Here is a 22368-nt window from a genome sequence, read left to right as displayed (position 1 = left end):
AGCCTCCACACCAACACCAGGCTAACTTCATACTGAACCAGCGTATCCTGTGTGAGTTTGCCATGGGAAAGGACGTACAGGTCACATCTCAACTGAACCAGGGTCTAAGGAGGAGGGGGAAGAGTCACAAGGGAGAACAGCTCACACTGCTTTCAAGTAACCCACTCAGCAAAGCAACCTGACGTTGGATCTGGAGCCGATATTGGCACGCAAGCTTTATGCAACTGTTTTGTTGGAGCACAGCAGTCACAGGAGAGGGGGCTGGTGGAAAGTCCCCTTCAGTTTTGCGCTGGGGAAAGTTTCAAAGACAATGCCTGTCAAGTCCTAAGAATAACACTTTGAAAGGAAATCCGGCAGCGACCCAACCTGTACGTGTGAAACAATCTTCTGGCAAGCCATCCCTCAGCCGTTACCACAGAAAACTGGCACAGATCAAAACCTACCACACATACCCAACCAAAACAGTAATTGTTCTTTGCTGGTACCAAGTACTTATCTATCCTTAAAGGCTTATTAGCATCTCACTTTATCTTACTGTAAGCTGCTGCTGCTGCTACTTACCAATAAATACCTGCCCACATGCCAGAAGCAGGACAGGCACTCCATCGCAAGCAAAGCCAAACCAGCTGCATCGGCTAACCCAGTTCGTATTCCTCCGTAATGAACTATAACCTCAGGTCACACAAGCCCCCTGAAGAGCACCCAAAACTGCTCTGCACACTGTTATCACTGCCAGGCTAGTTCTTGAAAAGTTGCACTGTGCAATTTTGAAAATATTCAAGTGCAGAGTTGAGTTTGAGACCAATTATTGCCAGGTAGTTCTCTTTTAAGCCTTGAAAAAAAGTAGAGTGTATTGTATAGAGCACGTACAGAGATTCAGTAAAGTGAGACGTATTAATGAAGTATTCAGAGGAGACGGTTTTATATGTTGCAAACATTTTAATGATTACTTTTGAGCTTACACATTGGGTGGTTGTTTTAAACTTCAAACTGCAACAAGTTAAATAAATGTTTATAATATACAAAGAAAATACAACCAAAAGTAAAACTTGCTTTAAGTGTGCCTTGCACTAAGAACCAGTGTTATTAATAGCTTTATCGCTGAGCTGCACAAACACACTTAAGGATTTGATCTTTATAGCAGGGCGTTTGAGAAATCAAAATATATTCCCACTTGAAAGAAAAACAAACAGAAGTTGTGCATCATTATATGCAAAAACCCATTAAAATACTCCAATAGTGCAGGCACCATTCAAAAGAAAAAGCTGGAGATGCCCATTAACTCTAAGTTTTAAGGAAGCAAGTTTCTGACCAGTTAGCTTAAAGCTGGCAAAACAGGGATCAGTGATGGCAACTGTAGTGTACAAGGTATTAAATGACAAACTTTACACAAATAAACTGTTAGAAATCTGTATCCGTGAACACTGAAAATCTGATGATCTGTTCTTTGGAACAGTCAAACAGAACCACCTTAATTTCCAGTTGTGCAAGCCCTTGAAGCATCACACAGTGTTCTGTGCCAATTTCTTGCTGGCTGTGTAGTTGCAAGGATTTATTTTGTCATTAGCAGCTAACAAACTTATTCCACATGTTCCTAAAGCCTCACAGGTGAAAAAAAAGGCAAGTCTCATCAGAGCACAGCGTGGAGATCATATTTTTTGCACACAAACACAAGAGGCTTCGCTAGTATCGAAAAAACACTTCCTCGTGTCCCATACCGCAGTCAGCAGCTCAGTTGAGATGGAAACCCTTCTCCATCGTAGCAGCTAGCAGACGTTCTCTCATAATCTCCTCAGAAGAATACTCGGGCAGCTTCAGGTAATGCACACATGTATTCACAGATGGGTAACTCGCATCCGTAGCATCAACCTGAGGAAAAGAAAGAATAGTACTTTTACTGCAGTTATTCACAGCACTCGATATGGAAGTTAAAAGTTGCGAGGTCTTCCAATTCATGGCTTTTGCTGCATACTTAACGCTGGCTGTCGAGAAACAGCAGCGTCAGGAAAGCTACAGACCAACTCACATTTACTTTAGATGCACGTTAATTTTTTTGTATTCCAATATGAAGTCAGAGAAGAGACCTGAAACAGAGGTTAGTACTGAAAGCTTGGCAGAGTGTCATAAATTAAAAACAAAAAGAAGGAGGAAAAAAATTTTTAAGAAGTGTAGGAATGGTTACATTCAAAAGCCAAAGCAGTTGGTTTGAAGGGCAACGTGGAGAAGCCATACCTTACGTACAACAGTGAGCCGGGGATGTAGGTTTGCCAGTCCTCCTGGTGGGAGCGTTGAACAACCAGTGGTGAACTGGAGGAAAGCCTTCCTTTCATCCGAAGACATACCACACAAGACTCTCACAAATCGAAGGAATCCAGGGCTTAAATAAATTAAAATCATTAGTTATGGTAACATTACAAGAGTGGTGTTTTTTTATTTCTCTTGAGACAATACAATTACAATCTTTATTAGTCACATCTAAGCAGTCGTTGCAGGATTCTAGTGCCTGTTCAGTATCAAGACTAAAACACCATAAAACCCATAAAATTACTTCTTTAATCTCCTTACTGAGTATTACACAGAAAAATGTAGGTAAATGAGAACTTCTCTCCACTTATCTTGGAGTGTTGTTTGGGTATCTTGCATATGAATGGTTAGAGAAGTAGACAGAGCTCAAACCTAACTATGAGAAGATTCCAGCTGATGTCATCTTAAACCTTTTTCTATACCACTTTGGCAGAACAAAGCCACTTCAAATTATATATAACTCGATTTCTATCCTGTTAAAGAACCTCATGTAAAAAAAAAAATAGGAAAAAAGTAACAGACTACAGGAGATCTTCAAGGAATTCCCCAGATATCCTCGCTTTCATCCATACGAGCCCAGGGTATGAGTCAGAGGGGAGTTCATGAAGAGAGCACAGCCCTGGGGCATCAGGCACTGTCACCTCAGCTGCATCTTTGCATGCAGGGCAGGGTCAGTAGAAGAATTGCTCCACACAGCATCTTGGACCGATTAGGATCTTTCGGCACGCTTATACTAACACAGTTCCAGAAGTAATGTGTATGCTATTGCTACCAAACATGACAAGAAGCAAAATAACCTATGCCCAACAAACCCCAAAACACTGAGACCACCTCCTGATAGCAAATCACCAGTTTGTTTGTTCCCTGTATACTACATTTTCAACTACACTTCAAGAAATAAGGTACAAATAACAACTATACCCAACTGAACAGAAATTACACCACCACAGATGAAAGTAAAAATTATAAAAAGCTATTTTTAAGAGCCTGTATTAGTTAGCTGCCATTACATCTCCACTAGTTGTTCACATTTTACGATTTTTAAATTTTATCCTCTCTCATCACAAAATCACCTCTACCCTATCTGTTGTAATATATATAGTTATTTCACATAATTGAGGCAATCACTTGCTCTTCAGTGGCCACTAATCCTATCCAATTTGGAGTCTTCATCTAATGAACATTCTGAACATTTTATCACTTCACGTATCTTTTAGCTGCTGTTTTAAAATCACTCAGAAAGTAAGTACCTATCTCGTGTATATCCCAGTTTAGGTTCAGTGTAATTGATGATATCCTCAGCTGCCCAAGAAGGTGACTGATTACCACAAAGAATCATCTGAACTTCTTCATGGCTGAAGGAACTCAGCTTCTCCATTGGGAAGACTCTATTGAAACCATCTAATTTACACAAGATACAGTTATAAACATGAGTCAAAAGAATGTTTATAAAATAATATCAGGATTTCAATATTTTAATCAAACCAGAATCAATCAACAGTTTCTTAATTAAGGTAAGCAGAAACTAATCAAGATTAAAAATGGCAGAAGTAATGCAAAGGTCTTACGAAATTAGTATCTTGCCTACTGCCATCTTAGTTTAGAAGTTCGTTTCTGAAAGTTGTTCTATGCCCCCGGTTTAAAGCAGCACACCCTGGACACCCAATAGTCACCTAACTGCATATATATTCTGCCCTATTTAAAATTACCTCTGAATGCCTCCATCTGTTTCTGTATACCAGTATGCATGCAGAAGTCAAACATGAGATCTACATATTCCTCTGCATTATCCATTGTTACAGTCTGCAAAGACAACAGATAAATACTGTAAGAATTCCCTTTGCGTTTTGGAGTTACTGCTGAGACAGTAAAAGTCTAAGTGCTGTTCAGATTGTGAAGATAGGTTGTTTCCTTACCTCGTCTTCACCACCTGGCTTGAGATCCAGAGCTGTAAACCCATATACTTTGGACGAAGGGCAAAACTGAAAATTTAGACTTCAAAACACAAAGATAGTTACTAACAGGCAACAAGTCCACTACTGCTTTTGCAAATGCACCAGACCTATAAAACTGCACCCCCATACCCAAAAGCATCTCTCTACATCTCAAACCAGCGTTTGTGGATCGTTTTGTATATACATCAGCAGTGGTACTACAGTACAGAACTACAATGAGCAAGGCTAATGACATTGGACTTGATAGCTAACACATGTTTCAAGTCTACCAAAACTCTCTACTGAAATCAGCTTCAAAACTACCGTTTACATCGGTTCAACTCAAAACCCCCTTTGCATTAGTTTCCAGCACTAGCAGTTAGAGCCACTGAGACTTTCAGGCTGTTCCACGGCACTACTTGCTTCTCTGTACCAAGCTGTGCCACAGCCCGCAAGGCCGTAAGCTCTTACGGAACTCTGACTGGGCAATCTCCCTGCAGCACAACAGGATTTTAACAAATAACCCACCATACTGATGGTAGAAAAATGACTGTTGTTTCAAAAGGAATAATTTAAAACTACAGAAGATGGCCTCTCGATACAAGTTTTACACAGGTAAGAGCACTTTTCGTCTAACATTTGCTGCCTTTTAGCAAATGTTCTGTTTAACTTGGATTCAAACACTGCACTGCGTGTCTGTTAACACAAGCTGCAATTTCAATCTGTCCACTTCAAAAGCTCTCCAAAACACTTGACAAACTTCAGTAGTTAGCAAAGAAGTTACTGATTCACACTCTTCTCAATCTCTTTTACAAGTATTTCAGTCTTTCTAGAGCCCCATGGCATTGCAGAGCAGCCACATTTAGGCTTACATTATGAAACTGAGCAGCTGAGAAGAGCAAATCCCCAAACTAAGGAACTAGAATAGTTACAGATGGCAAACTGGATCTTGCTGCATCTACAATGATTCCCCCTTGCAACCTTACTACTTAAAATGAAGAAATCTTCATTTTCAATTGTATGTGTTAACATTTGTCTCTAATACAACACTCTCGCATATTTATAAATATGAAAACTCTTACCCCAAATCCTCTATGCTAAGTGGAGGCCCCGAACCTGAAGGATTCTTCAGCATTAATTCCTGTAGTTTTGTGTTCTTTTCGTCCTCCGACAGACTTTTGTTGCTCAGAATTTGACGCCTTTTAATTGCAAGGTCCTTAATTTCTTTTAGAAACCTTGCTCTATGTGGATTTACTAATTCAAAGTCTTCCCACGTTAAAATTCCATTAAACCAGGCAGGAGGTTTAGGTTTTGGTGGATCAAGAATAAATTCTGATTTGGAGTCTTCTTCCAGACTTCCTACTGACAAGGAATCATGCCCTTCTTCTGTAGAAGCCTCCGACTGACTTTCAGTACAGTGCAAGTCTCTGTCACCCCGTGATTCATATATCAACTTACTCATGTTACTTTTAATGTCCCCCATACACATGAGTTTAAAAAAAGGCTTAGAAATGGGTAAATCCACGAGTCTATTGTCCTGAATGCATTTAGCCAAGAAAATTCCAAGGAAATGAAAGAGTTTGGTTATTCTTTCAAGTTCATCACTATCTTGAGGGAATGGTGCTGTGAAGAGTCCACATGATCTCTGTACATAGTAGCCAGGGGGTTTCAATCCACCACCAATGTCAACCTGATGTGAAAGACACACACAAAAAAAGTTGAAATTGTGAAAAGTGAATTTTATGACATATGTGTGCCGCTGAACTACTTATACTCTGCTAGAAAGAGAACAAGTAAGAAAGCAAGCTGTGGAGCAGGTGTCATTCTTGAGCATGATGAGTGGCTGCTGATTGTGCATTCTTCCCTTCCTGGGTATCTAGCTCATTTTTCTGTTACACACGTACTCCGTTTACAGTGCAAATAGAAATATACCTGACGAGACTCATCATCTGGAAAATCGTCATCACAGAGCCAAGCTCCCAAATCTGTCCTCTGAAATTCTGCTGCCACCAGCGCATAAAATTCCAAGGTAGGACCCAGGCCTGTTCCTTCCTCCCCTAAAAACTCAACCTAGAAAAACATAAGAGGTGTTAAAAATAAAAGGAAATCCTAGCAACACATCAGTGCTGATTATGGAACAGGATATTCACAATATCCCAGCCAGGGCATTAGAAATGGCTAGCTAGCCTCGCTCTGTTAGGCAGATATGCTTTACCTCTAGAACAGATTTTCTGTCTGCATGAATCTGCATGACATTTTCTGCCCATTCCATCAAGGATTCACCTCGCGGGACTTTCACTCTTTCATGTTTGAGGCGTCCAACTCTGAATTCTCCCGGATCATCACGCCGCACTGTGCTTGTGGTCCTTGTCCGTTCAACGGTGGCTTCACGCCTGTTCTGTAGCCATACGATTGCTCTGGAAAAAAAGAAAACAAACAGTTGTTTAAAACTTCCATGTCTGTCAGCATAAACACTTGAAAGTAGCCACTAAAAAAAGTTACCCTGTTACAATTACCTCCTCCTATTTTTTTTTTTAATCATATACCGAAATACTTCTCAGAAATATTTCAAATGCCCAAATACGGTCTCCTTCCTATTTTATTTTAGTTTACTAAACTCATAATTTTTAGTTACTATGAAGGGCCAGCCATAACTTCTGATTTAATAGATAGCACCAAATGCGAACATACAGTTCTTGATCTGAATTACTGTAGTTTTCAAATCACAGTGGAATGAACAGAGGGCAGCATTTACTGTAGTACTTTGTAGTCACAGATGCTCAAAACTGTTTACAGACACCTATCACAACTGCCATTATATACTGCAGCTGTACATCACCCTATTGATATTGACCAAGGTTTAGAGCAACATTTACCTACTTATGCACTTACTAGAGAAACAGAACCAAAGTGGATGTGCATTCATACACATATAGACCCATAATGGTGAAGGAAGAGCAGACGCCTCTAAAAGCAGTTCTTACATGAACTCCAAGTTCAAAATTCTTGCATGCATTATCACCTATGCAGCAATGAACTCTCCACAAAGCTACCAGCTGTTGGCTGTTACGGTCAGGTATCACGATAGACACAGAGAGTCTACACACCCGTGCACGTGTACACACAGAGTTCATATAGTGTATATGAGCTTTAGTAACATTTTCCAATATTTTAAGAGCTTAAGATAAGGTAAGGTCTTTCCTTACCAAGTAAATACCATGCAATGTTTCCTGAAGGACCTCTTTAAAACACAGTTTTTCTAAAACATCACTTTTTTTTTTTTTTCAAAACAAAACCAACACACACAGTGTCCAGTTTTCTGGACCATTCTCCTGTAAAGTTCAATCTGTCCATAATAAGAAGATTTAAGTTGATGTCTTGCAAGACCTTTTCTTCTCTTTCTTTCTTTTCAAATGCCTCATTTTACACTCTTCATGAGGCATTTCTGCTGCATATTAGACACTTTGCAACTCACTCTCTACACTTTTGTATCTCTTGGGAAAACAAACAAACAAACAATCAAGAAAACACACAGAAACTAATCTTCGTTCTCATTACATAAAAGTAATCTGGCAAAAAGGTTTCCACTGTCTATATACTATCAAGGTAATCACTGCTGCAGTCAAAATATTAAAGATTCCTAAGTAACGAAACACTTCAGTGGGTACACTTAAATGCTTTAATGTCTGGTTTTGTTACAGTTTTATTATGCAGCTTACAGAAAGATGCTATTTCAAAAGTTAGTGTTAAGATTTCTTCTAGTTTGTCTTTAGTGAATTAAAGATAAATGAACCAAAACAAACAATCACCAAAGCCCTGTAGGAACAATAAAAAGATATATGGTTTGGTGTACATTTCAAAAACCATTAATTCTTATTTATTTTCATAATGGTTTTTATTTTGTTTCTTATTCCTTTATGTAACTGCAACCCAGTCGAATTACTGCCGAGATGATAACCTAGCTAGAGGTACAAAAGCAAGGCTTCCGCTGAAGTTGAAAAATAGAATTTCTTCAAAGGCATTTCCTGAACAATACCAAACAGAAAGCTGGTGACTCATCATAAATGTCTAACACAATGAACAAGAAATGGTTCAAGTGTCCAAAACTCCTTCTGAAGTTTACCATTTTCTTCCATTTCTTTATTCCTATCTAAAACGGTTTACATTAGGCAAAGTCTATCCTGTTAGAATACGGTCCTTCTGTGAATCAGCAATGCAAAACACTATTATATTCAAATAAAAAAAAGGAAGCAGTCTTACTCTTTCTTCTTTTTTTTACCTTGATGCTCCAAATGCTGTGCATGTGAAGTACAATTGTCTTGTTTCAAAAGGAATTAAGAAAGGACACTTGCTTGTTAGCTGCTCACACCAGTCTGGTAAAGCTCCACTTGCTAGTGCCAAGGGTTCCTGAAGTTTCATGCAAGAAAGAAAGAAAAACAAGTTAAGTGTTTCTAATGCTAGACACAGGTTGTCCCAAAGAGTTTGTAATTCAGTATATAGACACCCAACACCAAAAAGCAGGAAGTTTTCACCAGTGCTTAAGCATGTTTCTTGCTTTTCAGCAGTGCTATGAAAGAGAAGTTCACCATTTATAGGCCTCAAGAGTAGACACAGGGTGCTTTGGCAAAAACGAAAATCTGTAGTAAAACTCTGGATTATATACTACTGAAAGCACTGTGGGGAGATCTAAGCATACAATTACCTGGAAAGAATTACTTCTGAGTTTTTCCCAAAAGTGATTAGATACTACTTCCTCAATACCAGAAGACAGAAAAGAAACATGTTGGTAGTAAAGATGATACCCACTGAAATATAACAGCACCCTTTCTAAAATGCATGTATAATAAAAGAAGACTGCAGAAATCATTACTGCAAAGATACTCGAGGTGCCTGAACGGCCTTTCAAAGCAAACAGAAAAACGGAACTTCTTTTTCTAAATTAATAAATAATTAGGGCAACGTAACTATAATTAAAAAAGAAAACCTCAAAAAGCACACAAGAGCTGAGCAAGTCAAAAATCTTCATCATCTTTAAACCTCTGTTAAAAAAATAAAGTAGTTCTACTGAAGAAATTAATCTTAAAAGTTTTCCTTTTAAGGCATGTAACTGACCTGGTACCAAGAATATGTTTTCTAAATGATATTTTTGAGAGTTTTATGTATAAACATCAAAAGGTTTGCGAACCCTAACACAATTAACTGCCTTTGTTGCAATATTACCAGGCAGACATACATACACTTCATGTTAACATCAATGTTTGGGGGTGGGGGGGGGGAGGGGAATCTTCATAACCAAATTAGACAATTTAACCTTTTACTTGGTATATTTTTTATTCAGACTACCTGTTCTTACAGAATTTAAGTACAATTCAAAAGTCAAAATGTGAAAAAACTAGTAACTTCAAACAGTCAAAGTAAGGAGGAGTACAACAGTCTTAAAAACAGTATTACATACATAGACTGTGCACAATACATTAATGTAATACCTCAATCTGCTGCAGAATCTTTGTAGTAATTTTTTTGCTTGTGAATTCATCTGGTGGAAAGTTAAACTGAGGATGCTCGTCTCCTTCTGAAAATAACAAAGATTTTTCCTTTATTTTGGTTTTGTTAAAACATTTAAAAGCTCTGCTAGATAACTAACTTACCTTCTTGAGAAGTTCGTGCTGTGTAAGGGTCACTGGCAACTATATACAAAATGCGAAGTAACTGCAGAACATCTTCTACTCCACAGGAGTTCTGTCCACTGCCAGCTTTGGCCTGAGGTTGTTCCTTGGCCAAACTAAGGATATCAGAATTTTGAAGAGTAGAAATGGCCCCTTGATTTAATCCAGATTTTGATCCATGTTCACAAAAATCCTGTAAAAAAAGAATTGCTAAGAGTGAAAACTGCATGTGTTACTGTTTTCTAAGGCTGTGCACTCCAAGATTAACAATTTGAAAAATCAGAATGGTTACTGTGTTTAACCTCAACATTTAACCTGTGGATGGTTCAAAACATGACTCAAATGCATTTTAACATGACTATACTTAACAGAAGACATTAAAAAAAAGCAGCAAACACTAAACTTTATATTGGCATTTGAACATTCGACTTCCCTAGCCATGTCATATCCCTCCTCCACAAGAATCTTTAAATCTGCAAAACAAAGCACACAGCCATCCATAATAAAAAAAGTTTGGATGCAGATATATACCTTGTACGCAGCTATGAGCTGGGAGCAATTTCTGTTTTTCCTAATACTTTTATTAGTGCCGGTTAATTTCCAGTGGCGCAGGAAAGCTGAGTCTGCATTCTTCTGCAGGTAGGTTATCAAGTCATTCTTTGGTAATTCATCAGTGCCAAGGTACTGCTCCACATGCTCTACTGACCAGCAACCCTACAACAGGAACCACCAAATGTTGGGTTTTCCTGATTGTAAAGATTTCACATGCATTATATATTGTCTTTTTTAAAGGAGCATGCATTTATAAATATACCCACTCACATCCTTCACGTAATTGAAAATGTAGTTAGTTAGTTTTTTTAATGTAGCATTTAAAAAACTGCAATGAGTTGTTTTGCTTTTGTTTAAACAGCCATAAAAACATATCCAAAGTCACAGAAGTCTTACCATTTTTCCACTTTCTTTCTCCTTATCAGAATCCTTCATTTCTCTGTACATGATTCTAGTTATCAAAACAAAGAGTTAGTATTTCATACTCAGAGCACATCCACTAAATTCTGAAGTTATACACTGACTTGTCAGACATCAATGACATTTAGATAGCATGACATAAACCCACAATAGCAGCTACTCTTTGCTGCACAGAACATCTGGGATACTCTGATGCAGTAAAGTTCTTAAACTCGTTTTTAATTTTCATGATGCTTGTACTTGTACTTATCTTGCAAATTATTTGTTTCCTTAAGTGAAGTTTGAGTGATCAAACAACCTTCACTGCACAAATTTCCAAAACCAGCTCTAGGTTCTTCACGACACATGCACAGCTATTTGAAATTCTGAAGTTCAAGGGTAGTTTGCTGCATATCAAATTAGGAGATACACACATTTACAACTATTTCTCATGCTTTCTAACTAGAAAACAGTATTGTTACAGCACGTAATTTTTGACACAAGGCAACTCAGAGAATAGGTGCAACATATGAGCGCTGCTGAAACCTGAAATATAGAGGACAATGTACCTATATTCCCCCTGGGTCACCTGACCTGCCTTCCACCCCTTGCATGCTGCTTTTTTATGTGTTGAGTTCTGTTGGGAGTTTCTTGTTCAACCGTGCAGGTCTCCTACTGCCTCTGCCTGTTTTCCCACATATTGGGATGGATTGTTCTTGAGTACAGAGGAAATGATCCTTGGAAAAAAAAAGCAACCAACCCTGCTGGACCTCTCTTCTCTCTAGGATCACATCCCCATGGGATTCTTCCAAGCAGATCCCTCAGTAGACCAAATTCTGCTCTCTTAGTCAATGGTTTGACATTTGATATATTATTAACAAGTCTCAGCTGAGCATTAGAGGTTATGACTTTTTTGTTTTGTAGTCACAGCACTAGCTTTAAAACCTCTATAAGAACATCCTAACAGAAACCCAAGAAAAACAAATTTTAGCATTGCTTCCTACAAAGGAGGAAGAAAACCTTAACATCGTTTCACATCCATTTCCTAATCAGTCAGGGTTTTCTACACAGAGTAACAAACTTGTGAGCTTACGTGTATGTCGGCTCCCAGATACGTCTGAGTTTGTCAGATTTCACACTGCCATTACAGGAAAGCTGTAACAATTTCTGTACATAGTAAAAGATGGTAGATCGAAAGTTTGTTAGGGGCAGTTCCACTTCTCGAGTTGTTCCAAGACCTGAAACTTTCAAAGTAAGTGCTAAACGTGGTGAAGGCATGCACTCAACCTCTTCCAAGAGTTCTGAATGAGGTGTACCTGCAGGTGAAAAATCATTTGAGAAGTCATTAATACAAACTGTAACACATGACAAGTTGGCTTAAACATAATAAAGCGGCTCAATAAGGAAGCGTGAAGACTTCCTGCACGCATGCCAAAGAGATACCGAGTTGTAACTACAAACTATATCTACAGGCTGTGATTGCAGCACTTTTCCATGTGAGTAAAGCTAACAGAATTTTTGAAATCCCTATTGATCCTTATGTCTTGATAATATCTCCTTTAATATTATCATAGCACACGCTTTCTTTTCATACACAGTATCTCCCTGTTGTAATAACTCACTTCAGTTCATCAAAACCAACAACAGCTCATTACCATATAAACGAACCCTACATAGCCCTTTCTATAATGAACACTGACTATACCCACACTGCTAAACAAGAATTAACTAAGGAGAAGATCAGGTGCTATGCTGCTAGTTGTACAGACTGCTCATTTACTTTCCCCTTGGCTCTACTTTGGACTGTTTCAACAAGCCCTCTCCAAACAAAGCTATTCTGGGTAGCTAAACACAGAAATTACTCCCTGCAGCTGCAACCAGACACAGCCAGAGATATAGCACTAATCCAAGTGAAATTCAGAAGCGTGCTTATTTTACACAGCAGTTAATTTACTTTTCCCTCAATAATGCTTGGACCTGCAGAGGCAGATAAAACACCCATTCAAACAGAGAATGCCACAAAAGCATGTTGTACAGGTTAACAGAGATAGGATCGCTAGAACCCCATGGGACAGCGTGTCTCCATCCTAAAGCTAGATCAAGTATCACAAATGTCTTGTCAGCGTACCCGGTGGAGGGATTTCTAGGTCAGTTGTTTGTTGAACATTAGTACGACCAGGTCTTGGGTCAAAAGCAGGAACCAGAGCCGAAAACTGCCGTTTCAATACATAATCATCATCCCATGTTCTTCTACGGCCTCCTTTGGTTTCATACTCCTCCTCTTCCTTAAAGAAAAAAAAAAAAGAAGAAAGTAGTTGTTTTTTTAGATACTGTTATAAAGAATCATTTGATCAAAGAATTTAATGTTAGTTAGGAAATACAGCAGTCATGTAAACCAGAATTGACACAGAAGATATCAAAGCTGGCACATAACAGTATTAGTTCTATTTAACTAGTCAAGCAGGTATCAATAGAATAATCAAAACCACAGACATACAAAAATCAACGTAAATGGGCTAACCTTACGACGGGTGTATTTACAATTTCTGGAAAGAATGAGACTTTCCATGAAGCACCAGAACATAGGAAAATGCAGAGTACTGTACAGCAGCAAAATTGATGTAGGTATTTTGTGTATTCCACAAACTTTGGAATATCGAAGATTCAAATAAAATCAGTGGTGTCGAAACAAACAGATTAACTTTTATGGAATCAAAAAGTATTTTTTTGAAGGTGCATACATATATTGATATATAATGTATACATGCTTTATCCAGAGATTAAATCAAATACCAAAGTAATAGAATCATTATGGTGCAAAGAAATCTCATTTTCAGTAACTGTTAGCAAGTATTAATTGCTTATGACTTTTCTACAAGCTTTTAATCTGTTCACTCCTCATTGAGAAGAATTACATAGAATATCAGAGGGAACAGGACTAGAACCCAAGAAAGGGGTCTGATTCTTGCTGTGTGATCTTAAGCAAAGACTAATTCTGCTTCTTCCCATAAAGAACAGTAACTCGATGGAGTTACTTTCATGAAAAGTCATCAACAACCTAAGGTTACTGTTTGCACTGTAGACCCATTTTAGTAGTACTGGCTTTTCCATTCCTAACCTCCTATCTTTGAAGTTATGTAAAGTAACAGAATATTTAGTAATGTACTTGAGTTTCTATTAAAAGCATAATTAGAGTAGATTAAAATGCTAAATATTTTAGTTCAAGTGACTAGAAGTTGTGCATATTAATTACAAGAGAAAGTTTCTGTCATTCCATAAAACAATATTTACATTTATGTAATAAACATTATAATTTCCATCATCTTACATTTTTTCTCTTAGACCTTAAAATATCCATTCTGCTCAATTCAGTGGTGGTAGAAGACCAAGCATTCATCATACCACTAAAGAACCACCAAATGGAAAGCCAGGACTCACAATAATGTAGGTAAGACCCATGTGGACTAACCTGATGGTTATCTTGCCTTTGTTTTTTTGGTTAAGAGATATTTCCTCTGGCATACTTAAATTATTACAGTCTGTTTCACACAGGCCTACAGTTAAACACATCCTAGAACTGTATCATTAAAAAATTCAGCAGTGTACCCATAAAGTTATACCATTTCATCAGCCAGTGGACTAGTGATCCGTCATTTCTACTGTTTGTCAACTTGTTCCCAGGCTGTTTTTAAGATGTTACTTCTGACCTATAACGTCTCAGGATGTGCTGGTGTTCAAAGCCACATTTCTCAGAAACAAATGTTGATGGTAGTACCATCAAATTTGTACAGATGGGGGACTGTCCTGTTAGCTATCGTGTCTAGTGAGGTCTTGCAATTCCACCACACTCATTTGAATGCATGAGAGAACACATTTCATAATAGTCAAAACATACGTAAGAATGGAGAAAACGGACAATGAACTCTCTTCATAAAGTAGTATTCCCTTGCAGCCCCAAAGAAGTATAACATGATTTTAACTTTGGCATTTCATTTAGAGACTGCATGGATAGGTACTCCAAACTAGTAGTCCTAAACCTAAACACATTTGTGTTAATTTATGGACAGAGTATAGCTAGAACCCAATACTGCCAAAAAAAAATCTGTGGATTGTTAATGCATCTGTTAGTCAATTAAGATGTCATATCTATGCTATACTGTACCAAAACTTCTTCGTATTCTTGATCTTCTTGGTTATCATCTTCATTTTCATCATCTTCTTCATCTGGTTCAGGTAGATCCTCATCATCATCTAATTCTGCCAACAGAGTACTAGCTCGGCAGCTATCAAGAAAATCTATAATACATACACAGATATATGTATTTACATACAGAATAAAAGTCAAGAATAAAACTTTAAAGCAAAATTTTGGAAAAAAAACCCAAACATTGGGGAAAACAGTGAAAAGTATATCTCACTTAAACAAGAAAAAGAGAGAACTAAAACATTGCTTATGGCATAGTAAGATTAAAAGCTATGAGAAAAAGCATACACCTGACAAAAAGTCCAGGTGCCTCATTGACAGTATAACTAAAGAAGCACTGAACATTTGGGTAAGAGTGATTGGCAAGCTTAATCAGTTTCTCATTTGCTTACATCAAACCTCTTACAATTACACTTATTTTAAATTACGAAAGATTGAAAAAACATGGTACACATGTTTTACTGTCTGATTCTATGTTTATTTAATTTTAAAAACAGGTTAGCAATGTAATTTCTACTAAGAATGTGTGGCTTAGACCTCCAATTACAATGTAAAGTACATTTAACAAACATTTTCAAAGTGATATTCTTAAAAATTCAACTGCTAATTAGTTTCTGTAGCAAGAACCTGAAGACAGATATAAAGTTCAATTTCACCCACCTAGTACTAAAACTTAAAAAACAACACCCCAAAACAAGAAAAAAAGTTCACAGTGGGCTGGGATGAATCTTTGAAATTTACATTTTTCCATACATATATGAACTATCGATACCACCCAAACATCCTTTGAATTGTTGCTAATGCCTCAACAGAAACTTTAAGGTAACTATTTGCCCACTTGTTTATGACATATTTTAAGACTCGTCACCCAAACAAAATATCAAACGAGACCTAAAAATTAGAAGAATAAAGGGAGATGGCATATGCAGTTATCTTAAACAACCACCTCCAAGCATCTCAGTTCCAATATCCATTGCAATTACCAGGTATTTTTAAAGCAATTTCAATAGGCTATAGAAGAAGTAACAGAATAGAACACAATGTAATTTTGAACAAATCAACTACCTTCTCTTCCACCTCTCAATCCAAAAAACTTTACATTAGGAAGTATTTTCCCATATCTAGCCCAGGTTTTTCTTGACTTCGTTTCATCATGAATTAATTCCTATATACCTAAATCTTCTTTCACAGTATTCATATCCTGCAAATAAATTCTGTCCTAATGTCTGTCTCTTAGCGTATAGTACCCACGTAACTCTGGATTTTGTTCCTCAAATCATACAATTCCACTCTCCAAGTCATTGTAATTTCTGTGTTCTCTCCAATTCTTTGCAATTACTATTATGGTATTAAGACACCTGGAACCTCATAGACTATTTTAAGTATATAATGTGCCTAATAGCAGAGGCTTTTCAATCACTGAGTAATACAAGGTACCTCACACTCAGCATGTAGCATGACGATAGAACACTGAGAAATCATTTTGATTTTAATTAGAGGTTCATATGCCAACTACATTAGATAATAAACTAATTTGATTAAGGAAAAGATTAAGTGCCTAAATAAACTCTACCATAAATAATAACATGGGATAGAAATTGCTGAAAATAAAGACCTGAAAGCATAAGGAAATACCACAATGTAAACATTATTTTACTTACTCCCTTCCAGAATTAGTAACATATGAACAGCTCAACTTTCAAATACTTTCCAGTAAATAAACTACTACATGAGAAAATCATAACAACAGAAGAAAAGGAGAAATCATTAATGGGAAGTCTGCTTATGTTCATTTAAAAAGGAAACTTACCATATAAAGAATATTCTGCCTCCTGACCTGTATCGCTCTCACTAGATGTTGATGTTAGGCTAGTAGTTAGAGTATTACTAAGCGACTGACCAACAGATAAAACTGTAGTTGCTGTAGCTACATTGCTGCTGCTAGTAACACTGGATGTAGACATGGTCACTGTTGATGTGGTACCAGTTGTAGTCAGATTAGGGAAACTTTGGGCACCCATAAGAGGAGAAGCTATAAAGATATGGTAAGATAAAATAAATGATTTGGTGACTTGAAAAGTACAATTCACATGCATGAGTCCTGTGTTGAAAAATATATTCGGGCTTGAAAAATTATCAGATGTGTTATTTTACAATAAGAATAACAGACTAAAGGGGAGGGATTTCCCAGTGCAAAACCATGCCCTACAATCCAGTTCCGAGCATATTCCGTTGCACACATTTAAAATAGTTTTATTAAATAAACCCCCAAATCACACTGTAAATCTGAAGTGACTTCATTTAATTTTCAACATATGAAAAGTATTTCTGAAATCTGTTATTCCAATATTGTGTCTGCCTTTAAGCCTAAAATTTAATTTACCCTCTAAACAGCCATGTAATTAAAATTATACAGGGAAAACAGTTTAAGTATATATAAATTAACTGAGAAAAGAATACAGTAAGAGAAATGTGAAACTTGTGATTTTAGAGCATTTTTCTGAAGTTCTTAAAGCAGCTCTGACATGTTATCTTTCACATAGCTGTTAGCACATATGCTCATGATGGGCAACAAGCCTCAGTTGGCAGTACTGAGAAACAAGTGACTTAATACCTTACTTTTGTTGGATGACTTACATGAATAGTTTTCAGAATAAGCAAACAACAACCAAGAATTTGCCTTTACTGCACATTCAAATAAAACACGGTAAATGCATTTAAGTTAAGAACTGAAAAAAAGACTCAATTTACATTAAAGTCAATAGAAATAATTTCAGGTAGTGTATATAACTGAGTATGTTATGTGCAACTACACACATTTACATCCCAGTCTTCAGAACATTTTCTCACATGCTTATCTTCAAACACAGGACATTACATATTTGCATAAGCAGATTGCAGGAGTCACCTATACTTAAATTTAAACCTTATGTTTCTCAAACTACCTTTTCTAAAATTTATCAAATACAAATTTCTCAGTTTTAAAGTAAGCATTTTCATTATTGCAGCTTATGTAAACTGAGGCACTGCTTTCTTCTTAAGAAAAAAATTAATCTCAATTCTGAATTTTAGACTATTATCATCAAGGTTTGCAAAGGTTACTACCCTTACAGAATACAATACAACCAAGATTCTTCCCCTAAGTGCATTTGGCAGCTTTTTGAGAAAGAGAGATGTTACTCGTACATTTGTGTTGTTTGTCAGATAATCTTTCCCCCCTGCCCGCCCCAGAAACATAAGCATTCATTTGTAAATAAAAGTAGGAAAAAAAAAAAAAATCAAAGGTGATCCAAGCAGGTATAGTGCTTGAAATTATTTTTATGCATGGGCAGGGAGAGAGAAGTTTAAATTTAGGGTTGTTAATATGCTTATGCTCATCTCCATGAAAGCATGGAAATTTTCCAAAGGGTTTTCCCTTCATTGTTTAAGAACTTGAAAATACGCTGTTCAGTATTTGTATCTTCCACTCATTTCTAATTAAAAACAGTGAACTCTGCTGTTACAATAAACAGAAAAGTCCTTGAGTGTCAGCATTTCATTTGCTCTGAATTGAGGAACACATTGGAACTGGCTACCCTAAACATCACTTAACTCCTGGCAAATACCCATGTTTTTAAATGCAACCACCACAGCAAGTCAAGACTTGTATCACTAATCATGATTTCAAACTTGACTTTAGGGTTGGTTTTTTTGTGGGGGGATTTTTTTGTGTGTGTTTTTGTTGTTGTTTGACCTGGACAGGTCAAAGAAAAATTAAAATTTAAAAAAAAAAAATTTTTTTCAAGCTCTCTGCACTGCTCTAATACAGCTTCATTGAGATTGCTCAAAATTAGTGACTGAAAAAGAGGTCAGACACAAGTTCCCATTTGCAGTTTCTATTTGTATAAAATGTGTAAAACAAAATTAGTCCTACATGAGGGATAATTTTAAAGAACAAAATATTTTAATACTTTGATTTTTTCATTTGCCATATTTTTATTTCCAACTTTAGCACTGTACCATATCAAACATTCATGATATCTGTTAAACATGCTGTTGAAGTATCTAACTATGTTTTTCAAAGGTGCTCTCTCTCCCAACAGCAAAAAAAACCCACTACAGAACAAGAGGCACTGACTAGCTGCCCAAAAGGTGATCAACTACTGGAAATCTTTCCTCGAGTGTCGTATTTACATCAGTAGGCATTTGCAGTAGGCTGCAAATATCTCAGCCCAGCCTCACCCCATCGCACCCCACCTCCATCACAAAATGAATCTAAGAATATCTAAGAACACATTTCTTTAAAAATCACCCCAAAGGAAACACTATTAACAACAAAAAAAAACCACCACCCACACACACATCCAACACACCTCTTTCAAATGCTAAAAGCAAACACCATGTTTTTAAATAAGGAAGCATAGAAGTCCTAGAAAAGCATGAAAGCTTAACAAGAAACGGAGTACTTCATTCTGGCTTGGGTACTTTCACTTTTTCTAACCTGCCTACCTCAAGAAATGCAGCTCTCCTGTTAAAATAGTATCTTCATCACTGAACAGAATACTTAACAAGGCTGGCTGAGCAACAACTCTGATGGGATCATGCTGAAAATTCACAAGAGCGAACTGACTCACAACAACAAGGTTTACAATTTATCTGCCAATACCCTGATCCCACATATAATCTGAGAATATGAAAATTAAAGCACATACATAATCCCATTTAAATTATTGTTTACTATAAACTTCCATACACTTAATATGCCTAAGCAGTTGGCTGAATCCTAATGACCATACCATCTTCAGAAAACACACACGTTGTTACATTAAATTATTGAGCCTGATAGAATGCAGGAATCTCCTAAACCTTCACCATACTGCAGTTTATTTGTTTCTTCCTACTGTTCTCTTACTTACTAAGTTCAGAGACTTCACAATATGCACAAACTGCCTTCCCTGAGAAAAATGGAAAAAATAACAGAAATAGGCAGGTACAAAGTCAGTAGGCAAAAATGTAGGCAGATCAGAAAGCGAGAGCATCCCACATTGGCTACTGTTGCTAGTCTTCCAGCCTCTTGATCTAAACCATACTCTCCCTCTTCCCAAACAAGTAATAGGCATCAAATTCAAATTATTTTCTATTTGATGGGTACCACAGTACCTGATGTCACAGGGCAATGTAACACTTTCCAGCTGACATGAACTCTGTGAGTTCTTCCTGAGTTCTACAGGTACACACAAGGTCGAGGCTGCTCTAAGTTCATTTCTCTATCATACCAAAAGAATCCAAACTTCTCTAAGTTTAATGAAAGCCAAAGAAACAACAAAAACTTCAATTAAAAATAAACAGCTTACTTACTTGCAGTACTCATGACATTTCTTCCCAAAGTATTAGTATTGTTATCACTGCTACTTCGGCTTAAATTCATGTTGTTTGTGGCATTGGTACGTGCTATGTTTGCCACTCTTCGTACAAAAGACTCCAGGCTGGAAGTTTCTCGAGATGATAAGTTAGGAACACTTGCACTGGAGCTCATCGGTGCCCCAGCAGCCAATAAAGAACTGACCGAGAGTCTGTTACTTGCTGAAGAGCTCAGAGGTCGTTGGGAAGCTGCTTCTTTATTAGTCAGTTCAGAGACTGAACTCACGTCAGGAGAGCTTACGCTAACAATTCCCATGGATATAGCACTGGACTCCCCAGGAGTACGTATTGAGTTATCAGGACCTAACTTCCTCTCTGCATTTTCATTTCCCATATCCGCTGTTAAGGTGCTGGTGCTTGCACTGGAAGATGACCCTACTTCAGCCTGAGGCACACTATCAGCGGAAGACAAAACAACAATTGGTTCATGGACGTCAGTGCCTGAAACTATATTTTGCTCCATTACACTTTCTGATCTCCGCTCCATTTTGGTCGAACCCAAGCTGATGTCGCTGCTACTGGCCACGCTACACACAGAACTGCTGCTTCCTTTTCTACTTGAGGAGCCTGCAGCAGCAGTCGTCTTGTCTGGACAGTTGTTTTTCACCAAGCTGCTCCATGACTGCGTTGTGCCTGAAACAGTGGATGAAACAGGTTTGGGTGATGCCGCTGAATCAGGGTCGTACCCTGGTGCAAGCTTGAGGTCAAACTTTCCTTCTGCGCCCATACGGTAAGAGTTAGAGCCACCAGCATCCCAGGTGACATCAATCCAGCCTGGAAAGGGACAGGAGTTTGTGAGATCCAGCAGAAAGCAGACAGGAGCGTGTCAGACAGTAGCTCCACAATGTGGGATCAGCTTTTTTCTGGGGGCTGCATGTCTGAATTAGTAAGATCACTAAATAACCCTTAATGCCAATTAAAAAGTGTTTAAATCTAAATGATTTGATATTTTTAAATGTTGTTAGCATTGAGGCAGCAAGCATGATCAGCCTCAATCTTCAGGGTCCCGTAATGCAGTCAAAAGTAAAGTTCCCTTCAGAAAGGAACCTGACCTACTAGGATCTCTCAAAATTTTATTATTAGATTCTTTAATAACAGAAATGTATATATGTATCATCATAACTTCTTAATAATCTGTCAAGAAATTACAATTCTTGCAAGGACATTCTATAATGGTTTTCTATTGGATCCATCCAATGGATGCTTGTGGGTAAGCACATTGATCTGAGAGGAAGATATTTTATCAAACTGATTAGTTTGTGATTTCTTATTCTTGCCCTATAAAGTAAAATAATTAATTTACAGATACTCAGCTGTTCAATAATTTACAGAGAATCAAACATTTCTTACTCATAGGACTTAATGGCAGTCAGGCAAGGACTACTTCAATTAAGATTTCAGGGTTGCAAAAAATTCATTTCATAGACTGAAACTTTATACTGGGACCAAAACAGCACTGAAAAAGAGATGCTGCTCTTCAATTCCTTTAATAAATTATTTGGAGTACCTGGGTTTTTTTAACAGTTAAATGTAATAAATCTGCAATAATGAGGCTAACATGCAAAATTTAGCTAACTAGGACAGAAATAGGGGCATTTTTTTTTTCTTCTCTGAGTATGTACCATAATCTCAGAGTCACCTAAAAAAATCCTTCTAGTATTTCTTAATGTACATTCACTGTAACAAAACTTGATGTCACGATTTTAATTTGTATACATTTTCTTTAAAAATCTCTAGAGCTTAGTCATCTTCTGTAACCTCAGACAGAAATTCAAAACAAGATGTCAGGTCTAGATGTACACACTTATTTTTCTTTAATAACAGAGTTAATTTGAAGTAACTACTGTCAGGTGCACTTTTACTTTATAACTATCCAAAAAGTCATCACTTCTAGACCAAAACAGAAGAT

At 37.2% G+C, this 22368-nt stretch overlaps 1 protein-coding gene across 1 annotated transcript in view; it reads right to left on the bottom strand.

Annotated features, from left to right (window-relative positions):
- Nucleotides 1–919: 919 nt before the first annotated feature.
- HECTD1 (HECT domain containing E3 ubiquitin protein ligase 1) overlaps nucleotides 920–22368 on the bottom strand; it is a 54594-nt gene continuing 33145 nt past the window's right edge. Inside the window, exons 24-41 of the mRNA XM_010152789.1 lie at nucleotides 20397–21233; nucleotides 16870–17091; nucleotides 15018–15151; nucleotides 12984–13140; nucleotides 11949–12171; nucleotides 10853–10907; nucleotides 10436–10618; nucleotides 9887–10097; nucleotides 9725–9810; nucleotides 8518–8645; nucleotides 6454–6655; nucleotides 6171–6308; nucleotides 5321–5928; nucleotides 4221–4299; nucleotides 4014–4107; nucleotides 3555–3705; nucleotides 2233–2377; nucleotides 920–1869 (exon numbers count right to left, since the gene is read on the bottom strand). Coding sequence (XP_010151091.1) covers nucleotides 1732–1869; nucleotides 2233–2377; nucleotides 3555–3705; nucleotides 4014–4107; nucleotides 4221–4299; nucleotides 5321–5928; nucleotides 6171–6308; nucleotides 6454–6655; nucleotides 8518–8645; nucleotides 9725–9810; nucleotides 9887–10097; nucleotides 10436–10618; nucleotides 10853–10907; nucleotides 11949–12171; nucleotides 12984–13140; nucleotides 15018–15151; nucleotides 16870–17091; nucleotides 20397–21233 — 3791 coding nt within the window. The 3' untranslated portion in view covers nucleotides 920–1731. The remainder of the gene's footprint in view (nucleotides 1870–2232; nucleotides 2378–3554; nucleotides 3706–4013; nucleotides 4108–4220; nucleotides 4300–5320; nucleotides 5929–6170; nucleotides 6309–6453; nucleotides 6656–8517; nucleotides 8646–9724; nucleotides 9811–9886; nucleotides 10098–10435; nucleotides 10619–10852; nucleotides 10908–11948; nucleotides 12172–12983; nucleotides 13141–15017; nucleotides 15152–16869; nucleotides 17092–20396; nucleotides 21234–22368) is intronic.

This window comes from Eurypyga helias, unplaced genomic scaffold, assembly GCF_000690775.1.
Source record: "Eurypyga helias isolate BGI_N326 unplaced genomic scaffold, ASM69077v1 scaffold26725, whole genome shotgun sequence".
Classification (NCBI taxonomy): Eukaryota; Metazoa; Chordata; class Aves; order Eurypygiformes; family Eurypygidae; genus Eurypyga; species Eurypyga helias.
This window is presented reverse-complemented; position numbering and strand designations above follow the sequence as displayed.